At 44.6% G+C, this 19,178-nt stretch overlaps 1 protein-coding gene across 11 annotated transcripts in view; it reads right to left on the minus strand.

The window, feature by feature from the left end:
- Positions 1–19,178, minus strand: part of ttll5 (tubulin tyrosine ligase-like family, member 5) — a 432,290-nt gene that overhangs the window by 116,317 nt on the left and 296,795 nt on the right. Inside the window, exon 29 of one of the 11 annotated variants that reach the window (XM_068038457.1) lies at positions 18,592–19,106. The exons of the other annotated variants lie outside the window; for them this stretch is intronic. Within the exon in view, the coding sequence (XP_067894558.1) occupies positions 19,100–19,106 (7 nt within the window). The 3' untranslated portion in view covers positions 18,592–19,099. Of the gene's footprint in view, positions 1–18,591; positions 19,107–19,178 lie in introns of those variants that run through there. 11 annotated transcript variants of the gene reach the window in all.

Here is a 19,178-nt window from a genome sequence, read left to right on the forward strand (position 1 = left end):
TGCCTTCCTGGTGCTAGGGTCAACGATGTCACGGAGCGGCTGCAGGACATCCTTCTGGGGGAGGGTGAACAGCCAGAGGTCGTGGTCCACATTTGTACCAATGACATAGGTAGGAAGAGGGATGAGGTCCTGAAAGCAGATTTTAGGGAGTTAGGAAGGAAATTAAAAAGCAGGACCTCCAAAGCAGTAATCTCAGGATTACTCCCAGTGCCACGTGCTAGTGAGCATTGGAATAGGAGGACTGATCGATTGAACACGTGGCTGGAGAATTGGTGTAGGAGGGAGGGCATCAGATTTCTGAGGTATTGGGACCAGTTCTGGGGCAGGTGGGACCTGTACAAGATGGACAGGCTACACCTTAACAGGACCGGAACTAACATCCTCGCAGGGAGATTTGTTAGTGCTGTTGGGGAAGGTTTAAACTAGTTTGTCAGGGGGGTGGGAACCTGAGGGGTAGCTCAAATTGGAAGAAAGTAAAGCTAGTAACAGGAGGTAGAAAAGTAGCAAGTGACATTAGAAGGCAGGGGAAACAAAGGTGAGCATCAACTAGGCTTAGAATGCAGAATGTCAAGAAGACAAGGTTAAGGGCACTCTACCTGAATGCACGCAGCATTTGCAACAAGGTAGATGATTTAAAGGCCCAAATAGCGGTAAATGGGTATTATCTAATTGCCATAATGGAAACGTGGCTACAGGGTGACCAAGACTGGGAACTGAATATTCAAGGATATTCGGCATTTAGGAAAGACAGGCAAAAAGGAAAATGAGGTGGCGTTGCACTGATAATAAGGGATGGAATCAGTACATTAGTAAGGGAGGATCTCAGATCGGAAGAATAAAATATGGAATCTATTTGGGTGGAGCTAAGAAACAGCAAGGGGCAACAAACATTGGTAGGAGCTGTTTATAGGCCACCAAACAGCAGTTGTAGTGTGAGGCTTGGTATTATTCAGGAGATTACAGAAGCATGTGGCATGGGCAATACAGTAATTATGGGTGAATTCAAATTGCATATGGATTGGGTAAACCTAATGAGCACTAATGCTGTGGAGGATGAGTTTCTGGAGGGTGTTAGGGATGGATTTCTAGAGCAGTATCTTGAGGAACTGACCAGAGAACAGGCTATTTTAGATCTAGTGTTAGGCAAAGAAAAAGGGCTAATTAATAATCTTGTTGTAAAAGAACCTTTAGGGATGAATGACCATTTTACATTATGTTTGAAAGTGAAGTAGTTTAATCTGAACCCAGGGTGTTAAATTTGAGCAAAGGAAATTATGAAACTATGAGGAGCAAATTGGCTGAGGTGGATTGGGAAAATACATTAAAAGGTATGACGTGCATAGAAAATGGATAGTCTTTAAAGAAATATGATATAGTTTACAGCAACTATACATTCCTTCAAGGCACAAAAACCCCAAAAGTAAAGGCAGTCAACCATGGATAATAAAGGAAGTTCAGGATTGTATAAGAGTAAAGGAAAAGGCCTATAAAGTTGCCAGAAATAGTAGTAAACCTGAGAATTAGGAGGATTTTAGAATACAGCAAAGGAGGACCAAGAAACTGATAAAGAAAAAGTGAATAGAATATGAATGTAAGCTAGCAAAAAATATAAAAACGGACTGTAAAAGCTTCTACAGGTACGTTAAAAAGGAAACATTTGGCTAAAACAAATGTGGGTCCATTATAGGCAGTTAGGAGAATTTATAATGGGGAATAGAGAAATGGCAGAGAAGCTAAATGATTACTTTGTGTCAGTCTTCACTGAGGAAGATACAAGAAATCTCCCAGAATTAGAGATCCAAGGGATTAGGAGGAATGAGGAATTGAAGGAAATTATTATTAGTAAGAAGGTTGTATTGGAGAAATTAATGGGGCTGAGGGTTGATAAGTCCCCAGGACCTGATATTCTACATCCCAGAGTATTGAAAGAGGTAGCTATGGAGATAGTGGATGCATTGGTGAGCATCTTCCAAAATTCTACAGATTCTGGAGCAGTTCCTGCAGATTGGAATGTCACAAATGTCACCCCACTATTTAAGAAGGGAGGGAGAGAGAAAACAGGGAATTACAGACCTGTTAGCCCCACATCAGTCATTGGGAAAATGCTAGAATCTATTCTAAAAGATGTGATAAGTGGACACTTGGATAATAATGATCTGATTGGACATAGTCAACATGGATTTATGAATAGGAAATCATGTTTGACAAATCTGTTGGAGTTTTTTGAGGGTGTTACTAGCAGAATTGATAAAGGGGAGTTGGTGGACGTGGTGTACTTGGATTTTCAGAAGACTTTTGATAAAGTCCCCCATAGGAGGTTGGTTAGCAAAATTGAAGCATGTGGGAATAGGAGGTAATATACTGGCATGGATTAAGGATTGGTTAACAGACAGAAAGCAGAGAGTAGGAATAAACAGGTCATTCTCGCATTGGCAGGCTGTGATAAGTGGGGTGCCGCAGGGATCAGTGCTTTGGTCTCAGCTGTAGACAATATATATCAATGATTTGGATGTGGGGACCAAATGTAATATTTCCAAGTTCACGGATGACATAAAACTAGGTGGGAATGTGTGTTGTGAGGAACATGCAAAGCGGCCCAAGGGGATTTGGACAGAATTAGTGAGTGGGCAAGAATGTGGCAGATGGAATATAATGTGGAAAAATGTGAGGTTATCCAGTTTGGTAGGAGGAACAGATGTGCAGAGTATTTCTTAAATGGTAAGACATTAGAAAGTGTAGATGTACAAAGGGACCTGGGTGTCCTTGTCAATAAGTCAATGAAAGCTAACATGCAGGTGCAGCAAGCAATTAGGAAGGCTAATGGTATATCAGCCTTTATCGCAAGAGGATTTGAGTACAGGAGTAGTAAAGTCTTGCTTCAATTGTATAGAACCTTGGTTAGACTGCGCTTGAAGTACTGTGTGCAGTTTTGGTCCCTTTACCTTCGGAAGGATATTATTGCCATAGAGGGAGTGCAACGAAGGTTCACCAGACTTGTTCCTGGGATGGTGGGACTGTTATATGAAGAGAGATTGGGGAAACTGGACCTGTATTCTCCAGAGTTTTGAAGAATGAGGTGATCTCATTGAAATCTACAAAATACTTAAAGGGATGGACAGGGTAGATGCAGCTAAGATGTTTCCCCTGGTTGGGGAGTCAGCAAACAGGGGACACAATTTCAAAATAAGGGGGAAGCCGCTTAGGACAGAGATGAGGAGAAATGTCTTTACTCAGAGGGTTGTGAATCTTTGGAATTCTCTACCCCAGAGGGCTGTGAAAGCCCATTAACATGAATATGTTTAAAGCAGAGATTGACAGATTTCTAAATACAAATTACATAAGGGGATATGAGGACAGTACAGAAAAAAGGCATCGAAGTGGATGATCAGCCATGATCATATTGAATGGCGGGGCAGGCTTGATGGGCTGAATGGCCTATTCCTGCTCCTATGTTCTTAATAAATAGCGAGAAGCTGTTTCCACTGACAGGAGGGTGGCAAACCACTGATCACAGATTTAAGGTGATTGGCAAAAAGAATGGCGGGGGTGCACGGAGATAAGGAGAATATTGTTTGAGCTCGGAATGGGAAATGAGTGTTCTATCAGGCAGCATCCTTTAGTTTCTATTGGTATTTGAACGAAGTTCAATAGGGAAAAGGAAGTTTTCAACGCACAATCTTACCCAGATGCGCCACCATCAGAGAAAAGACACCTGTGTCCAGGAAGGTTTCCTGACTCAGTATGTAGATAGGCCGACTAGAAGGGAGGCTATGTTGGACTTGGTGCTTGGCAACGAACCAGGCCAGGTGGCAGATCTCTCGGTGGGAGAGTATTTCGGTGATAGTGATCACAACTCCCTGACCGTTACTACAGTCATGGAGAGGGACAGGAGCAGACGGGACGGGAAAATATTTAATTAGGGGAGGGGGAATTACAATGCTATTCGGCAGGAACGGGGGAGCATAAACTGGGAACAGATGTTCTCAGGGAAATGCACGACAGAAATGTGGAGGTTGTTTAGGGAGCACTTGCTGCGACTGCTGGATAGGTTTGTCCCGATGAGGCAAGGAAGGGATGGTAGGGTGAAGGAACCTTGGATGACAAGAGATGTGGAACAGCTAGTCAAGAGGAAGAAGGAACCTTACTTAAGGTTGAGGAAGCAAGGATCAGACAGGGCTCTAGAGGGTTACAAGGTAGCCAGGAAGGAACTGAAGAATGGACTTAGGAGAGCTAGAAGGGGACATGAAAAAGTCTTGGCGGGTAGGATTAAGGAAAATCCCAAGGCGTTCTACACTTATGTGAGGAACAAGAGGATGGCCAGAGTGAGGGTAGGGCCGATCAGGCATAGTGGAGGGAACTTGTGCCTGGAGTCGGAGGAGGTAGGGGAGGTCCTAAATGAATACTTTGCTTCAGTATTCACTAGTGAGAGGGAACTGGTCGTTTGTGAGGACAGCGTGGAACAGGCTGATATGCTCGAAAAGGTTGAGGTTAAGAGGGAGGATGTGCTGGAAATTTTGAATGATATGAGGACAGATAAGTCCGGGGATCAGTCCGGGCAGACGGGATATACCCAAGGATATTACGGGAAGCGATTGCTGCGCCTTTGGCGATGATCTTTGCATCCTCACTGGAGTAGTACCGGATGATTGGAGGGTGGCAAATGTTGTTCCCTTGTTCAAGAAAAGGAATAGGGATAACCCTGGGAATTATAGACCAGTCAGTCTTACGTCGGTAGTGGGCAAATTATTGGAGAGGATTCTGAGAGACAGGATTTATGATTATTTGGAAAAGCATAGTTTGATTAGAGACAGTCAGCATGGCTTTGTGAGGGGCAGGTCATGCCTCACAAGCCTTATTGAATTCTTTGAAGATGTGACAAAACACACTGATGAAGGAAGAGCAGTGGATGTGGTGTATCTGGATTTTAGCAAGGCGTTTGATAAGGTTCCCCATGGTAGGCTCATTCAGAAAGTAAGGAGGCATGGGATACAGGGGAAGTTGGCTGTCTGGATGCAAAATTGGCTGGCCCATAGAAGACAGAGGGTGGTAGTAGATGGAAAGTATTTAGCAAGGAGCTCGGTGACCAGTGGTGTTCCGCAGGGATCTGTTCTGGGACCTCTGCTCTTTGTGATTTTTATAAATGACTTGGATGAGGAAGTGGAAGGCTGGGTTAGCAAGTTTGCCGATGACACGAAGGTTGCTGGAGTTGTGGATAGTGAGGAAGGCTGTTGTCGGTTGCAACGGGACATTGACAGGATGCAGAGCTGGGCTGAGAAGTGGCAGATGGAGTTCAATCTGTGATTCATTTTGGAAGGTTGAATTTGAATGCAGAATACAGGCTTAAAGACAGGATTCTTGGTAGTGTGGAGGAACAGAGGGATCTTGGGGTCCATGTCCATAGATCGCTCAAAGTTGCCACCCAAGTTGATAGGGTTGTTAAGAAGGCGTATGGTGTGTTGGCTTTCATTAACAGGGGGATTGAGTTTAAGAGCCGCGAGGTTATGCTGTAGCTCTATAAGGCCCTGGTTCGACCACACTTGGAATATTGTGTTCAGTTCTGGTCGCCTCATTATAGGAAGGATGTGGAAGCTTTAGAGAGGGTGCAGAGGAGATTTACCAGGATGCTGCCTGGACTGGAGGGCATGTCTTACGAAGAAAGACTGAGGGAGCTAGGGCTTTTCTCATTGGAGCGAAGAAGGATGAGAGGTGACTTGATAGAGGGGTACAAGATGATGAGAGGCATAGATAGAGTGGATAGCCAGAGACTTTTTCCCAGGGTGGAAAGGGCTATCACCAGGGGGCATAATTTTAAGGTGATTGGAGGAAGGTTTCGGGGAGATGTCAGAGGTAGGTTCTTTACACAGAGAGTGGTGGGTGCATGGAATGCGCTGCCAGCGGTGGTAGTAGAAGCAGATACGTTAGGGACATTTAAGCGACTCTTGGATAGGTACATGGATGGTAGTAGAATGAAGGGTAGGTAGTTAGTTTGATCTTAGAGTAGGTTAAAGGTTCGGCACAACATCTTGGGCCGAAGGGCCTGTACTGTGCTGTACTGTTCTATGTTCGATGTTCTATTTATCCTTTTCAGTGCAACACAAACCCAGTTGGAAGAATATTCAGCCATATTACGTCAGCTACTTCCAGAACAGAGAGCCTTCCAGTCTTGTCACCGCAGTGCAATGTGAACTCAGCTCCTGGGCGGGGGAGGGGAAGAACAGTGTTGTGAATTTCTCACAAAGTGCAACTTAGAATGGTGATCCCTTCTGTCTACTCAGGGTTGGGGCCTCACTAGAAAGAGTGAAGCATCAAGTGTACTGTACTATGAAGCCTCTTAGAACTAAGACATCAAAGACCTGAACTCTTCACCAGATTTAGCACCATCGCCCTTTGTAGATCGAAGCTGACTGATTGACCTGATATGTTTTAAATTATTGTTTCATGGCTCAAAAGCTGATTTGCTCAGGATCAAAGAATGGGACCAAAGAATACACTGATCTTTTTCTTATGATTCCTCAAAGATAATCTGCTGAAGAAACCCTCACTTTTATTCTATACTGCAAAATCCCTCTCTCATTCATGCAGCTTGTGTGTGAGCCCTACAATGGGGGGGGGGTGCTGATGAAGTTGTGACCCTGGTGGGTCGATGGAACTGCAGTTCATTTTCTCTGTGAGGAATCACCCTCCGACTGACTTTGTACACACTGTTCTCTTCCTAGACAAATATATTTAGTGCAGGACTATGTCCTTTCCATACAAATTAATTACATCTTCAGGCAGCACACATCTCCTCACTTTACTAAAATCCACCTGTAGGCATTGTGGTGTAAGGGGAGGTGGGGACATGTCTACAATCTCAGTGCTGGATGATGGACACATTCTGGGATAATGCCCTCTTCACCGAGTTAATTGTCTTTTGGACTTGAGAGTGAAGAATCTGACTGCAGACATATTTTTAAATTAAAAGATATTTAAATGAATTCTATGTTGTAAATAAAATTGTCTAAGCATGAAATGACATTATTATTAGTGCCGACATAATTAATGTAACATGCAGCTACATCTGTGTGGAAAATTGACAGAGGCACTTTATACCCAAATATTATGCACTTACGTGTCACTACTGCACAGCAGGCTTCTATGCTGCAGTTAAAGCAATGGCAGATCAGTGCACAATGCCTCCTAACAATCTTGCCTCTCCACACGGCAATTCCTGCAGGTTAGAACTCTCTTCACACTGACCCTGTAACATTGGTCATAGTCACCAACTTTCTCACTGTGGTATATTGACCTCTCGCCAAGGATATGAAGAACAGTCTGCTCTAACTTCAATCCTCCAGATTGGGCTCTTGGGAATACCAAGCATTGCTCAAGAAAGGGTAATAAACACATTCATAAAACTGTTGCTTCACGAGATGGTTAGCAGGAAGATAAAGTGTTTTGGTGCGTCTCATTCTGCTCTATCAGATCTAGAAGTACTTGCTGCTGACACTGGGTGCCTGAAGCAGTGCTGGAACAGTGGAGACTGCAGGGCTGAAGAGCATTGCAAATTTAATAGATTGGAAGTCAGAGGCCAGCAAAGGCTGGAATGATAGGTGGCTGAGAGTTACTCTGGGGACAGTTGGAGTCTATGTCACGTGGGCTTCAGGAAAACAGTGAGGGTGAGGTTGAAAACAGTCAGTCTGGAAGTGATTATTTTAAAGTAGCTGATCGTAAGTGAAACACTCCAGCACGTTTTTGGGAAACTTGATAAGGTGCTGTATAATTAAGCCTTTCTCTTCCTTTTGTTGTGGTCTTTATGTATCAAAGCACTCCCACCCAGACACATCCCTGGAGGATGGGAGAGGGAGGCCTCTCCAGTCTGCACCCCACGCTTACATCAATGACAGACTGCACAATGTAAGCACAGACTGTAACTGTTAATAAATTTCTGAGTCTAGAAAGCTGTATTACAGTTATCACTTGGAGAAACATAGCCAAGGTCTCCTGATATTAACCTGCAGCTTCTGTGAATCATAGCACAAAGAACATAAACATACCACCAACACTATGCCAGCCTTTGCTGGTGATGGGGTTTCCCAAACACGAATGCCAGGAGAGACAAATGACTGCGCAGACTTTCTGGTATCTTCCGTGTGGTCCAATTAGTGAGGCAAAACACTCCTGATACCCGTACAGAACGTAGAACGTTTGCCCCTGTTTAGAAGTCTGATTGGATGCTCTAAAGGAGAGCAGTGTTCTGTAACAGTGTTTTGCACCATTTGAGACATGATCTTAAGTTAGCTCTGTCATCCTGCTACAAATTACAGCAAGTAAACTGGTAACCCGGGTACCAACACCTCTCCAGATCTTTCTTCCTCTTCACTTCCTTCTGACCCCTTCCCTTCTAATCTCACCCCTTGGCATGTATTCACAATACCCTCTGACCATCCCCCCTCTATGACGCTGAACAATCTGTACTTAGTAAAGGACTCAGCTTTATCTCCCTGCGCCCCACCTCAATGAATTTCGCACTTGATCTTTTCATTGAGAACCCACTCTTAATCTTTTCATTGAGAACTGTCGCTGTGACATCGGCCATCCTAATTTCTCTGCTTTCCTTACTTTAACCTGTCTTCTTCTGAACTTGTTGCACTCCGTTCTCTCAATCTAACCTTGACATTGTGATCAAACCTGCTGACAAGGGTGATGCTGTTGTTAGCTGGCGTACCAACCTCTATCTTTCAGAGGCTGTGCCAACTCTCAGACACTTCTTCCTACCTCCCCCGTGGACCATGGTTCCACCACCGAACATCAAGCCACTGTCTCCAGAGCTGTTACCGACATCAACTCCTCCAGAGATCTTCCCTCCACAGCTACCCACCCCATAGTCCCTCAACCTCGAACAGCTTCTCCCAGAACAGAGAGCCTTCTATCTCCTTCCTAAAATCCACAAACAAGACTGGTAGACCCACCGTTTCAGCCTGCCCCTGCCCAACTGAACTTATTTCTTCTGATCTTGACTCTATTTTTTCTCCCCTTGTCCAGTCTCTTTCCACCTATATCTGTGACTCTTCTGATGTCATTTCAACAATTTCCAGTTTCCTGGCCCTGACTGCCTCCTCTTCACTATGGATGTCCAATCTCTCTATACCTCCATCCCACACCAGGACGGTCTGAGGGCTCTCAGTTTCTTCCTGGAACAGAGGCCAAACCAGTCTCCATCCACCACCACCCTCCTCCGCCTGGCTGAAGCTGTTCTCACATTGAACAACTTCTCCTTCAACTTCACTCACTTCCTCCAAATAAAAGGTATTGCTATGGGTACCCGGTCCTAGTTATGCTTGTCTTTTTGTGGGGTATGTCGAATATTCCCTGTTTTTGTCCTACTCAGGGCCCCTCCCCCAACTATATTTCTGGTACATTGATGATTGTATCGGTGCCGTTTCCTGCTTTCGCCCCGAACTGGAAAACTTCATCAACTTTGTTTCCAATTTCCACCCTTCTCTCACCTTCACATGGTCCATCTCCGACACTCCCCTTCCCTTCCTCGACTTCTATGTCTCCATTTCTGGGGATAGTCTGTCCACCAATATTCATTACAAGCCCACCGACTCCCACAGGTACCTCGACCACACTTCTTCATACGCTGCCTCCTGTAAGGACTCCATTCCATTCTCCCAGTTTCTCAGTCTCTGTCACATCTGCTCTGATGATGCAACCTTCCACCACAGCGCTTCTGATATGTCTTCCTTTTTCCTCAACTGAGGATTTCCCCCACTGTGGTTGACAGGGCCCTCTACCATGACCAACTCATCTCCTGCACTTCTGCCCTCACCCCTTCCCCACCCTCACAGAACCGCAATAGGGTTCCCCCTTGTCCTCGCTTTTCATTCCACCAGCCTCCACATTCAAAGGATCACCCTCCGTTATTTCTGCCACCTCCAGCATGATGTCACCAGCAAACATATCTTCGCCTCCCTTGTCAGCATTCCGAAGGGACCATTCCCTCTGAGACATTCTGGTCCAGTCTTCCATTACTCCAACACGGTCTGCTTCCCATGCAATCACAGGAGGAGTAACACCTGCCTTTTTACCTCCTCTCTCCTCACCATCCAAGGCTCCAAACACTCCTTTCAGGTTAAGCAGCAATTTACTTGTACTTCTTTCAATTTAGTATACGCACTTGACATTGAATTCAACAATTTCAGCTCATAAACCCCATTTTGCTTGTTTTTTTTTACCATGTGCTGGTCTTAAACTGGTTTTTCATGTTTTTGCTTTTGGACAGAGCTGTTCATTACTCTGCCATTAATACTCTCTCTGCTTTGGCTTTTACTACAACTATTACCACTCCATTTGCTTTTGTTCCATGACATCTTTGTCATTTAATCTCTCTTGTCCTCTACCCTATTACAGACCTTCCCTTTTGTTCTTCTCCCCCTCCCCCCTCCCCACTCCCTTCACTTGCTCAAAACCTATTACATTTCTAATCTTTGCCAGTTCTGATGAAAGGTCATCGACCTGAAACATTAACTGTTTCTCTCTCCACAGATGCCGCCAGACCTGCTGAGTATTTCCAGCACTTTCTGTTTCTATTGACATCATCTTATCTCGGTCAACTTTGCTCTCACTTCCAAACTATGGTAGACAACCTTCAGCAACATCAGATTCCAACCTTATGGGAGGGCTGAAGGTGTGGGATTTCCAAGTTCCTTTGTTAAAGGGTGCCGTCTTACTGAATGACCCCGAAAAAGAATTAGAGCAGGAAAACAGCAACACTGGAGAATAACATGTAACGGAACTGGATTTCAGTTCCTTATACACTGAAAATATTCATTCAGTTAAATTTGTATGGTGCCATATCATTTCTCTCGGAAGTGAAGAGATTCATATAATGAATTACTTTGAAGCCACTGTTATGTCGACAATTTGTGCAGAGTAAGACCTGACAAACAGCAATAAGTGAATGTGCAGAAATCGGTTTTTGGTGGTGTTGGTTGAAAGAGGAATGTTGGCTAGGACACTGGTGAGAGAACTCCCTGTTCCTCTTCCAATAGTACTGTGGGATCTTTAATGTACTCCTAAACTAGCAATGCCAGAGAAGGCTTTGGGGCAAGAAGTGAAGAGGAGATGGATTTTCTTACTCTATCCCACTCTAACATTTGTCCCTCTTGGTGTGTTCTCCAATTTCATTCTCTTTATCTGCTACACTTCCTTTTCGTTAATTACTCTGAGAGTTTACTTACCTGATGTGCAGATTAGCAGAAAAAGTTAAGGAGGGGTGAAAAATATTTGAAAGATTTAGCTTTTAACTTGTACTTTGAATTGCAAGTGAAATAAAAAGCAATCATCTATAAAAATCTAATGCTCAGTGGAGCATTGGGTGACCCTTCAGGGAGAAACAGCCCTGAAGTCAGTCTAATAAACATTCCATCTGACAAAACCTTCCACTCAAATTAAGGAGATTACACTATGAAATCTAGTGCACGTTCATCAATTCCTGCTCAAAGGTGCTCTGCACTAAGACTAATTGAAAACCATAAAAAAAGTTAATCTGCCTTATAGGGAAGTTAAAACCTGCAACTAAATAGTTTGATGCAAGTAACTTGGTTTTTACTGAAATGAAAAGAGCCTTTGGTTATAGACTGTTATAGCTAGTTCGGTAGCATAGTGGTTATGGTACTGGACTAGTAATCCAAAAGCCTGGACGAATGATCTGGAGACAGGAGTTTAAATCTCACCACAGTAGCCAGGGAATTTAAATCCAATTAAATAAATCTGGAACTAAAAAGTTAGCATCAGTGATGGTGGCCATGAAAATAAAAACCCAGTTGATTCACTAATGCCCTTTCAGGAAGGAAACCTGCCGTCCTTACCTGAGTTTGCTGATATGTGACACCAGACTCACAGCAATGGGGTTGAAATGGCCTAGCAAGTCACTCATTTGTATTAAAACTACAATCCACATGGAATGTTGCGGTTCAAGAAAGCAGCTTACCACCACCTTCTTAACAGCAATAAGGAATGGGCAATAAATGCTGGCCTAGCCAGTGGCGCCCACATCCTGTGAATGAATAAAAAAACACAGCTCTGAGCTTATTCTGAGAAACCAAATCGCCAACAGGCTTGAATACAAAGCACTATTTGCAACAACATCATCTACCCAATCAGCAGCAGCTGATCAATCAACCGAATTATTCATTCTTTTACCAATAATATACTGAATCATAGTGCTGAGGGATAGCACACAAGAACACAAGAGGTAGGAGCAGGAGTAGGCCATATGGCCCATTGAGCCTGCTCCTCCATTCAATACATTTATGGCTGATCTTAGGCTTCAACTCCACTTTCCTACCCACTCTCCACATCCCTTGACTCCCTGAGAGACCAAACATCTATCTATCCCAGCCTTAAATGTATTTCAACAATGGAGCATCCACAACCCTCAAGGGTAGAGAATTCCAAAGATTCACAAACCTTTGTGACACGGCACAGTGGCGCAGTGGTTAGCACCGCAGCCGCACAGCTCCAGGGACCCGGGTTCGATTCTGGGTACTGCCTGTGCGGAGTTTGCAAGTTCTCCCTGTGTCTGCATGGGTTTTCGCCGGGTGCTCCGGTTTCCTCCCACAGCCAAAGACTTGCAGGTGATAGGTAAATTGGCCATTGTAAATTGCCCCTAGTGTAGGTAGGTGATAGGGAATATGGGATTACTGTAGGGTTAGTATAAATGGGTGGTTGTTGGTCGGCACAGACTCGGTGGGCCGAAGGGCCTGTTTCAGTGCTGTATCTCTAAATAAAATAAAAAAGAAGTAATTTCTCCTCATCTCAGCTCTAAATGATCGGCCCCTTATCCTGAGACTGTGCCCCCGCGTTCTAGATTCCACAACCAGCAAAAACAATATCTCAGTGTCCACCCTATCCAGCCCCTTCAAGATATTGTATGTTACAATGAGATCGCCTCTCATGCTTCTAAGCTCCTGACAGCATAGGCCCGATTTACTCAGCATCTCATCATAGGCCAACCCCATCATCCCATGGACCAATTTAGTGAACCTTCGCTGTACTGTCTCCGATGCAAGTCTATCCTTTCTTCAATGTGGAGACCAAAACTGCACACAGATGTGGTCTCACCAAAACCCTGTACAATTGTAGCAAGATGTCCTTATTCCTGTACTCCAATCCCCTTTCAATAAAGGCCAACATGCCATTTGCCTTCCTAACTGTTTGCTGTACCTACATGCATAGCATGTTAGGCAGGTGCATCTTCCCATGCATACAACTGAACAATAAGTGATGCCAGGATATTTTGTCATTGGCATGGGGGACATCACGGCTGAGACCAAACCTGCTCAAATCGTGAAGCAGCAATCAACAAAGAGAATGAAAGTTGAGCTCCATTGCTGAATCACCTGAGTGCTCCACTCAATCCACCCTGTGTTCAGTTCTGATCATAAAGGCATATTCAAGCCCAGAGGAATAAATAATGTAGGATTCCCACCTTCAGAGAAGGCAAATGAGAAGGCACGGTAGAGAGGGATTTGGTAGGGTTTATATATAGAATAACAGATTCCTGGGAGCGAGTTGGAATCTATTGAGGGGTTCGAGTGGTTTATATATAGAATAACAGATACCCAGGAGTGAATTACAGGCTGGAATCTAATCTAGGAGCTTGGGGGCTTTATATATATGTCATGCGAGGCCCCCAACTGTCAAGAATAAGGCTCTTTAATTTTGTCATGAACATTTAATTTTATTGCGGGATCAGCTGTGGCTGGAAAAGATATTTGCATATTAACAGACGATGAATGGAAGGACAAAGGACCATTCCCTGACACATTCAACCCACAATGGGCCTTGATCACCAGGTATTGTGTGTAAGAGGCGCATTCCAGAGACTGCTAAGGTGATACAATCCAGGGCTGGTTAGACCAGCTGGTTACATGACTAACTGGCTGTTCCAGGGTCTTTTGAACTAGCCACAAAGTGTTTGAACTCAGAAAGACTGTTTGCTCCTGGACTGAGAAGATCTCTCCTGTCTGCGCCCATCAGCGAACAATGTTTAAGAAGAATACTGGGCCCCAACGAAAAGCAAGATCTACCTCAAATCAACGACTCTACAGTGAGCTCGAAGAATCGTAACAAAAACCTTCTAGATTATGCCTCAAACATTTCCACTTTTTTTTTCTTCTGCTCTTTTCTGTCTCTATTTGCATGTGTGTATCGCACATGCATGCGAGCGTGGGCGCATCGTGTATCAGTAGGCGTCAACCAAATTAGAGTTTAAGTTTAATAAATTTCAACTTTTCTTCTTTAAACCTAAGAAAGCCTGTTTCTGCTGGTTTCTTTCCTGATAATTGGAAAGCAGTAAACAAGGATTCACCAAGAGGGAGCAAAAAACACGGTGTGTTTAAAATTAAACTCTGTAAGTAAAACCAGATGAAGGCTGAGAGGGACCCCTAGACACCTTTCTCACCTGGTTGTAACACAAAGAATAACAGATACCTGAGAGTGAGTTACAGGCTGGAATCGAATCGAGTAGTTTGGGGGGGGGGAGGGGATTATATATAGAATAACAGATACCTGGGAGTGAATTAAAGGCTGGAATCGAATCGAGGAGTTGGGACTTGTTTCTATATAGAATAATAGCTACCTGGGAGTGAGTTTTTTTTGAATTTGTTAAGATGTAAGTGCAACTGGTAAGGCCAACATTTATTGCCCATGCCTAATTGCCCAGCTACAGGCTAAAATATAATTGAAGGGTTTATATATAGAACAATAGATAATTGGGAATGGGTTACAGGCTGGAATTTAATTGAGGGGTTAAAATAACTGGAAAATAAGGCTACCATGAATCCATAGTCTGAAGATTACGCTGAAGCCACAGGGAGCTGTGCAAGGGCGAATAGCTGCTTCAATCATTTGCTCCCTGGCCCGCAATATTCAGCGCAGTTAGATCCCAATGCAGCCAACTGGCTGCCTCCAGCACTCACCCATTTGTCCAGGTTCTAAATTACTCCACTTGCAGTCAGGTTAATCATCCAGAATAAATTTCTCTCCTTGAAAAATGAATAAACTCTGTTTATGTACAGGACCATTCACAGTTAAAGAGCAAAATCTTTATTTTTTGTTCTGACAAACCAACAACTTGCAGAGTTATGGTTTTTAAAGAGCTGAGTCTGGAGGGAAAATTGCTTAAAGAAATGTCACTGTCAGTTGTAATGCGTTGCAATGTCTGATGCAACATAAATAAGATGCGTAGAGTCCAGTACATTGAAGATCTCAAACAGATTTATTACAGCTAAACTATTATATACAGTACAGAGCAAACTACTTACAGAACCTTTCTTTAGGTGTTACAGTTGCAGAGTGATGGTGGCTTTGAGTCACATGACTACATCCTAGTACTTAGCTCATTAGCATACTAGGATCATAAAGGGACATCACTCTTAAAGGAAATCATACAATATCCCCTTTCTTTCCAAAGATAAGTCTCGTATGCTACAAGTAAAAACATATTACATTGAATAACATAGAAATTATTTACACATGGATAGAGATTATGAAATTTACACGTGCAGAAGCTTAGGAGTCCATGTATCGTTTCAGTGGTTTGACAGCTCGTGCTTGGAGAATTTGCATATCAGCTGTTGCTGTTTTTTCTGAGGTTTCTTCTTTTCTGCATTCAGTTTCTGTTGCTCTACCTTCAGCCCGCTAATATACTCTGTTGCTTTTCTCAAGATGACAACATTTGAGGCCTTTTCATTCTTGGAAAGTTCCAGCATCTCATCTCAAACAGCCAACAGACAATGCTTCAACTCATTCCTCCTCTGCCTCTTCAGGACAATGCGTGTCTTATGCCTCCCCTCATCCTCCACATCTGAAGGCCTGGGGCTCAAGCTCAAGGACTTGCTTGGGGGGGTAACAGTACTTGCCCTCATGGCAGTACCTGTCTGTTCTGGCTCATTGTGGTGCTGGCAGTTCTCTGGATAGCAGAGGTGGAGACGCAGCAGAGTTGTGCTGTTCCTGGATTTCCAGACTGCACCATTTGATGCTGGCCTGAGTCTGCAAGCGGGTTCCGGTTCTTGAAGATTTCCCTTTTGGCATGGCTCCCCACTGCCAGCCTTTGCTTCTCAGTGGTGACAACGTCAATCTCTTCTTCTGAGTCGCTGGAGGAAACACTGCCTGTTGACAAAGAACTTTCACCATCGGTGTTTTGATCTTCATTCTCTTAGTGTTGTGTCTCTGAGAAGGGGCTAATACTTTCCAAACCAGAACCACTGAGATCCTGGAGGAACTGTGACTCGATGCGTGTACCCTTGAACTCTTCTGTTGTAATTGGTACCTTGGTGACCTCGTCGATAGTTATGATGTTGAGGTCCTTACATGCTGGTAGTCCTGCCACTGCTGGTCCACTCGTGTATACCAGCTAAAATATTTGTGGTTTCCGTGCCAACCTGCCATAGCTGCATTGCATTGATAGTGTGCCACTGCAAGGGATGGGTGACGCATTGTATGCAGATAACTTGGCAGTTGTCGGTTGTATCACTGATTTCCAACAACTCCGGTACATATCCTTCAGGATTCGGCCAGTGTTAATCTTAACCCTGAGTGTCTGTTTTTTTTTAATTAATTCATTGGATGTGGGTGTCACTGGCCAGGCCAGCATTTATTGCCCATCCCTAATTGCCCTTGAAAAGGTGGTGGTGAGCTGCAGTCCATTTGGGGTAGGTACACCCACAGTGCTGTTAGGAAAGGAGTTCCAGGATTTTGACCCCGCGACAGTGAAGGAACGGCGATATCGTTCCAAGTCAGGATGGTGTGTGACTTGGATGGGAACTTGCAGGTGGTGGTGTTCCCATGTATTTTCTGCCCTTGTTCTTCTAGTTGGTAGAGGTCACGGGTTTGGAAGGTGCTGTCTAAGGAGCCTTGGTGCATTGCTGCAGTGCATCTTGTAGATGGTGCACACTGCTGCCACTGTGCGTCGGTGGTAGATGGAGTGAATGTTTGTAGATGGGGTGCCAATCAAGCAGGCTGCTTTGTCCTGGATGGTGTCGAGCTTCTTGAGTGTTGTTGGAGCTGCACCCATCCAGGCAAGTGGAGAGTATTCCATCATACTCCTGACTTGTGCCTTGTAGATGGTGAGCAGGCTTTGGGGAGTCAGGAGGTGAGTTACTCGCTGCAGGATTCCTAGCCTCTGACCTGCTCTTGTAGCCACGGTATTTATATGGCTACTCCAGTTCAGTTTCTGGTCAATGGTAGCCCCTAGGATGTTGATAGTGGGGGATTCAGCGATGGTAATGCCGTTGAATATCAAGGGGAGATGGTTAGATTCTCTCTTGTTGGAGATGGTCATTGCCTGGCACTTGTGTGGCGCGAATGTTACTTGCCACTTATCAGCCCAAGCCTGGATATTGTCCAGGTCTTGCTGCATTTCTACACAGACTGCTTCAGTATCTGAGGAGTCACGAATGGTGCTGAACATTGTGCAATCATCAGCGAACATCCCCACTTCTGACCTTATGATTGAAGGAAGGTCATTGATGAAGCAGCTGAAGATGGTTGGGCCGAGGACACTACCCTGAGGAACTCCTGCAGTGATGTCCTGGAGCTCAGATGATTGACCTCCAACAACCATAATCATCTTCGTTTGTGCTAGGTATGACTCCAGCCAGCGGAGGGTTTTTCCCCTGATTCCCATTGACCTCAGTTTTGCTAGGGCTCCTTGATGCCATACTCGGTCAAATGCTGCCTTGATGTCAAGGACAGTCACTCTCACCTCACCTCTTGAGTTCAGCTCTTTTGTCCATGTTTGAACCAAGGCTGTAATGAGGTCAGGAGCTGAGTGGCCCTGGCGGAACCCAAACTGAGCGTCACTGAGCAGGTTATTGCTAAGCAAGTGCCCCTTGATGGCACTGTTGAAGACACCGTCCATCACTTTACTGATGATTGAGAGTAGGTTGATGGGGCGGTAATTGGCCGGGTTGGACTTGTCCTGCTTTTTGTGTACAGGACATACCTGGGCAATTTTCCACATTGCAGGGTAGATGCCAGTGTTGTAGCTGTACTGGAACAGCTTGGCTAGGGGCGCGGCAAGTTCTGGAGTACAGGTCTTCAGTACTATTGCCGGAATATTGTCAGGGCCCATAGCTTTTGCAGTATCCAGTGCCTTCAGTAGTTTCTTGACATCACGCGGAGTGAATCGAATTGGCTGAAGTCTGGCATCTGTGATGCTGGAGACTTCAGGAGGAGGCCAAGATGGATCATCAACTCGGCACTTCTGGCTGAAGATTGTTGCAAATGCTTCAGCCTTATCTTTCGCACTGATGTGCTGGGCTCCCCCATCATTGAGGATGGGGATATTTGTGCAGCCACCTCCTCCAGTTAGTTGTTTAATTGTCCACCATCATTCACGGCTGGATGTGGCAGAACTGCAGAGCTTAGATATGATCCATTGGTTATGGGATCATTTAGCTCTGCCTATCGCATGCTGCGTATGCAGTTTGGCACGCAGATAGTCCTGTTTTCCAGTTTTCTTTGGGCACATGATGTTAATAGTAGTGAAAGCTTTCAGTTGTTTGACCTCATCAACATGATGTGTTGGTTCACAATGTGGAAAGCCTGCTTGTCTTTTGACTGAGAATTACTTCTGACTTTTGTCTCAGGTCTGTTTTGCTGTGGACTTCGTGTATCGGCTTGCATTTAAGCAGATCTCTGGTGCTCTCCCTGCTGCCGATGCCCTGTTGCTGCGCCAGTCGTCTGCTTGCTTGTGCCTGACTGTGACATTTGGCTGCCTCTTGGAGCCAGATTTCTTGCATAGGTAGGTCCAGTGTCCTTTTGCACCACACATCATGTACAGGTCTTGAAAGACAGGACAACTTTGTGGTGAGTGAGAGCAACCACACAGCTTGCTTTCTGTTTTCGACCTGGTTATCATGCCAATACTGTTGGCTTCACCTCGTGCTTGCAGATGCTGTTGTCCAGCGACAATGGCTTCGTATTTCCTGCCCTCTTCTAGCAGTGCATCAATGCTGTGACCTTTCTTTTTTTCCCCAAGAGGTCTTTTTGAAACGCTTTAATGGGTGTTGATGCAATCACCAGCTCCATTATTCGGTCCGACAGCTCAGTTTCTGAAAAATTTCATTCGTTGCCCTTACATTTAAGGCTGGGATAGATAGATTTTTGGTCGCGCAGGGAATCGA

Source organism: Heterodontus francisci, chromosome 9 (assembly GCF_036365525.1).
Source record: "Heterodontus francisci isolate sHetFra1 chromosome 9, sHetFra1.hap1, whole genome shotgun sequence".
Lineage (NCBI taxonomy): Eukaryota > Metazoa > Chordata > Chondrichthyes > Heterodontiformes > Heterodontidae > Heterodontus > Heterodontus francisci.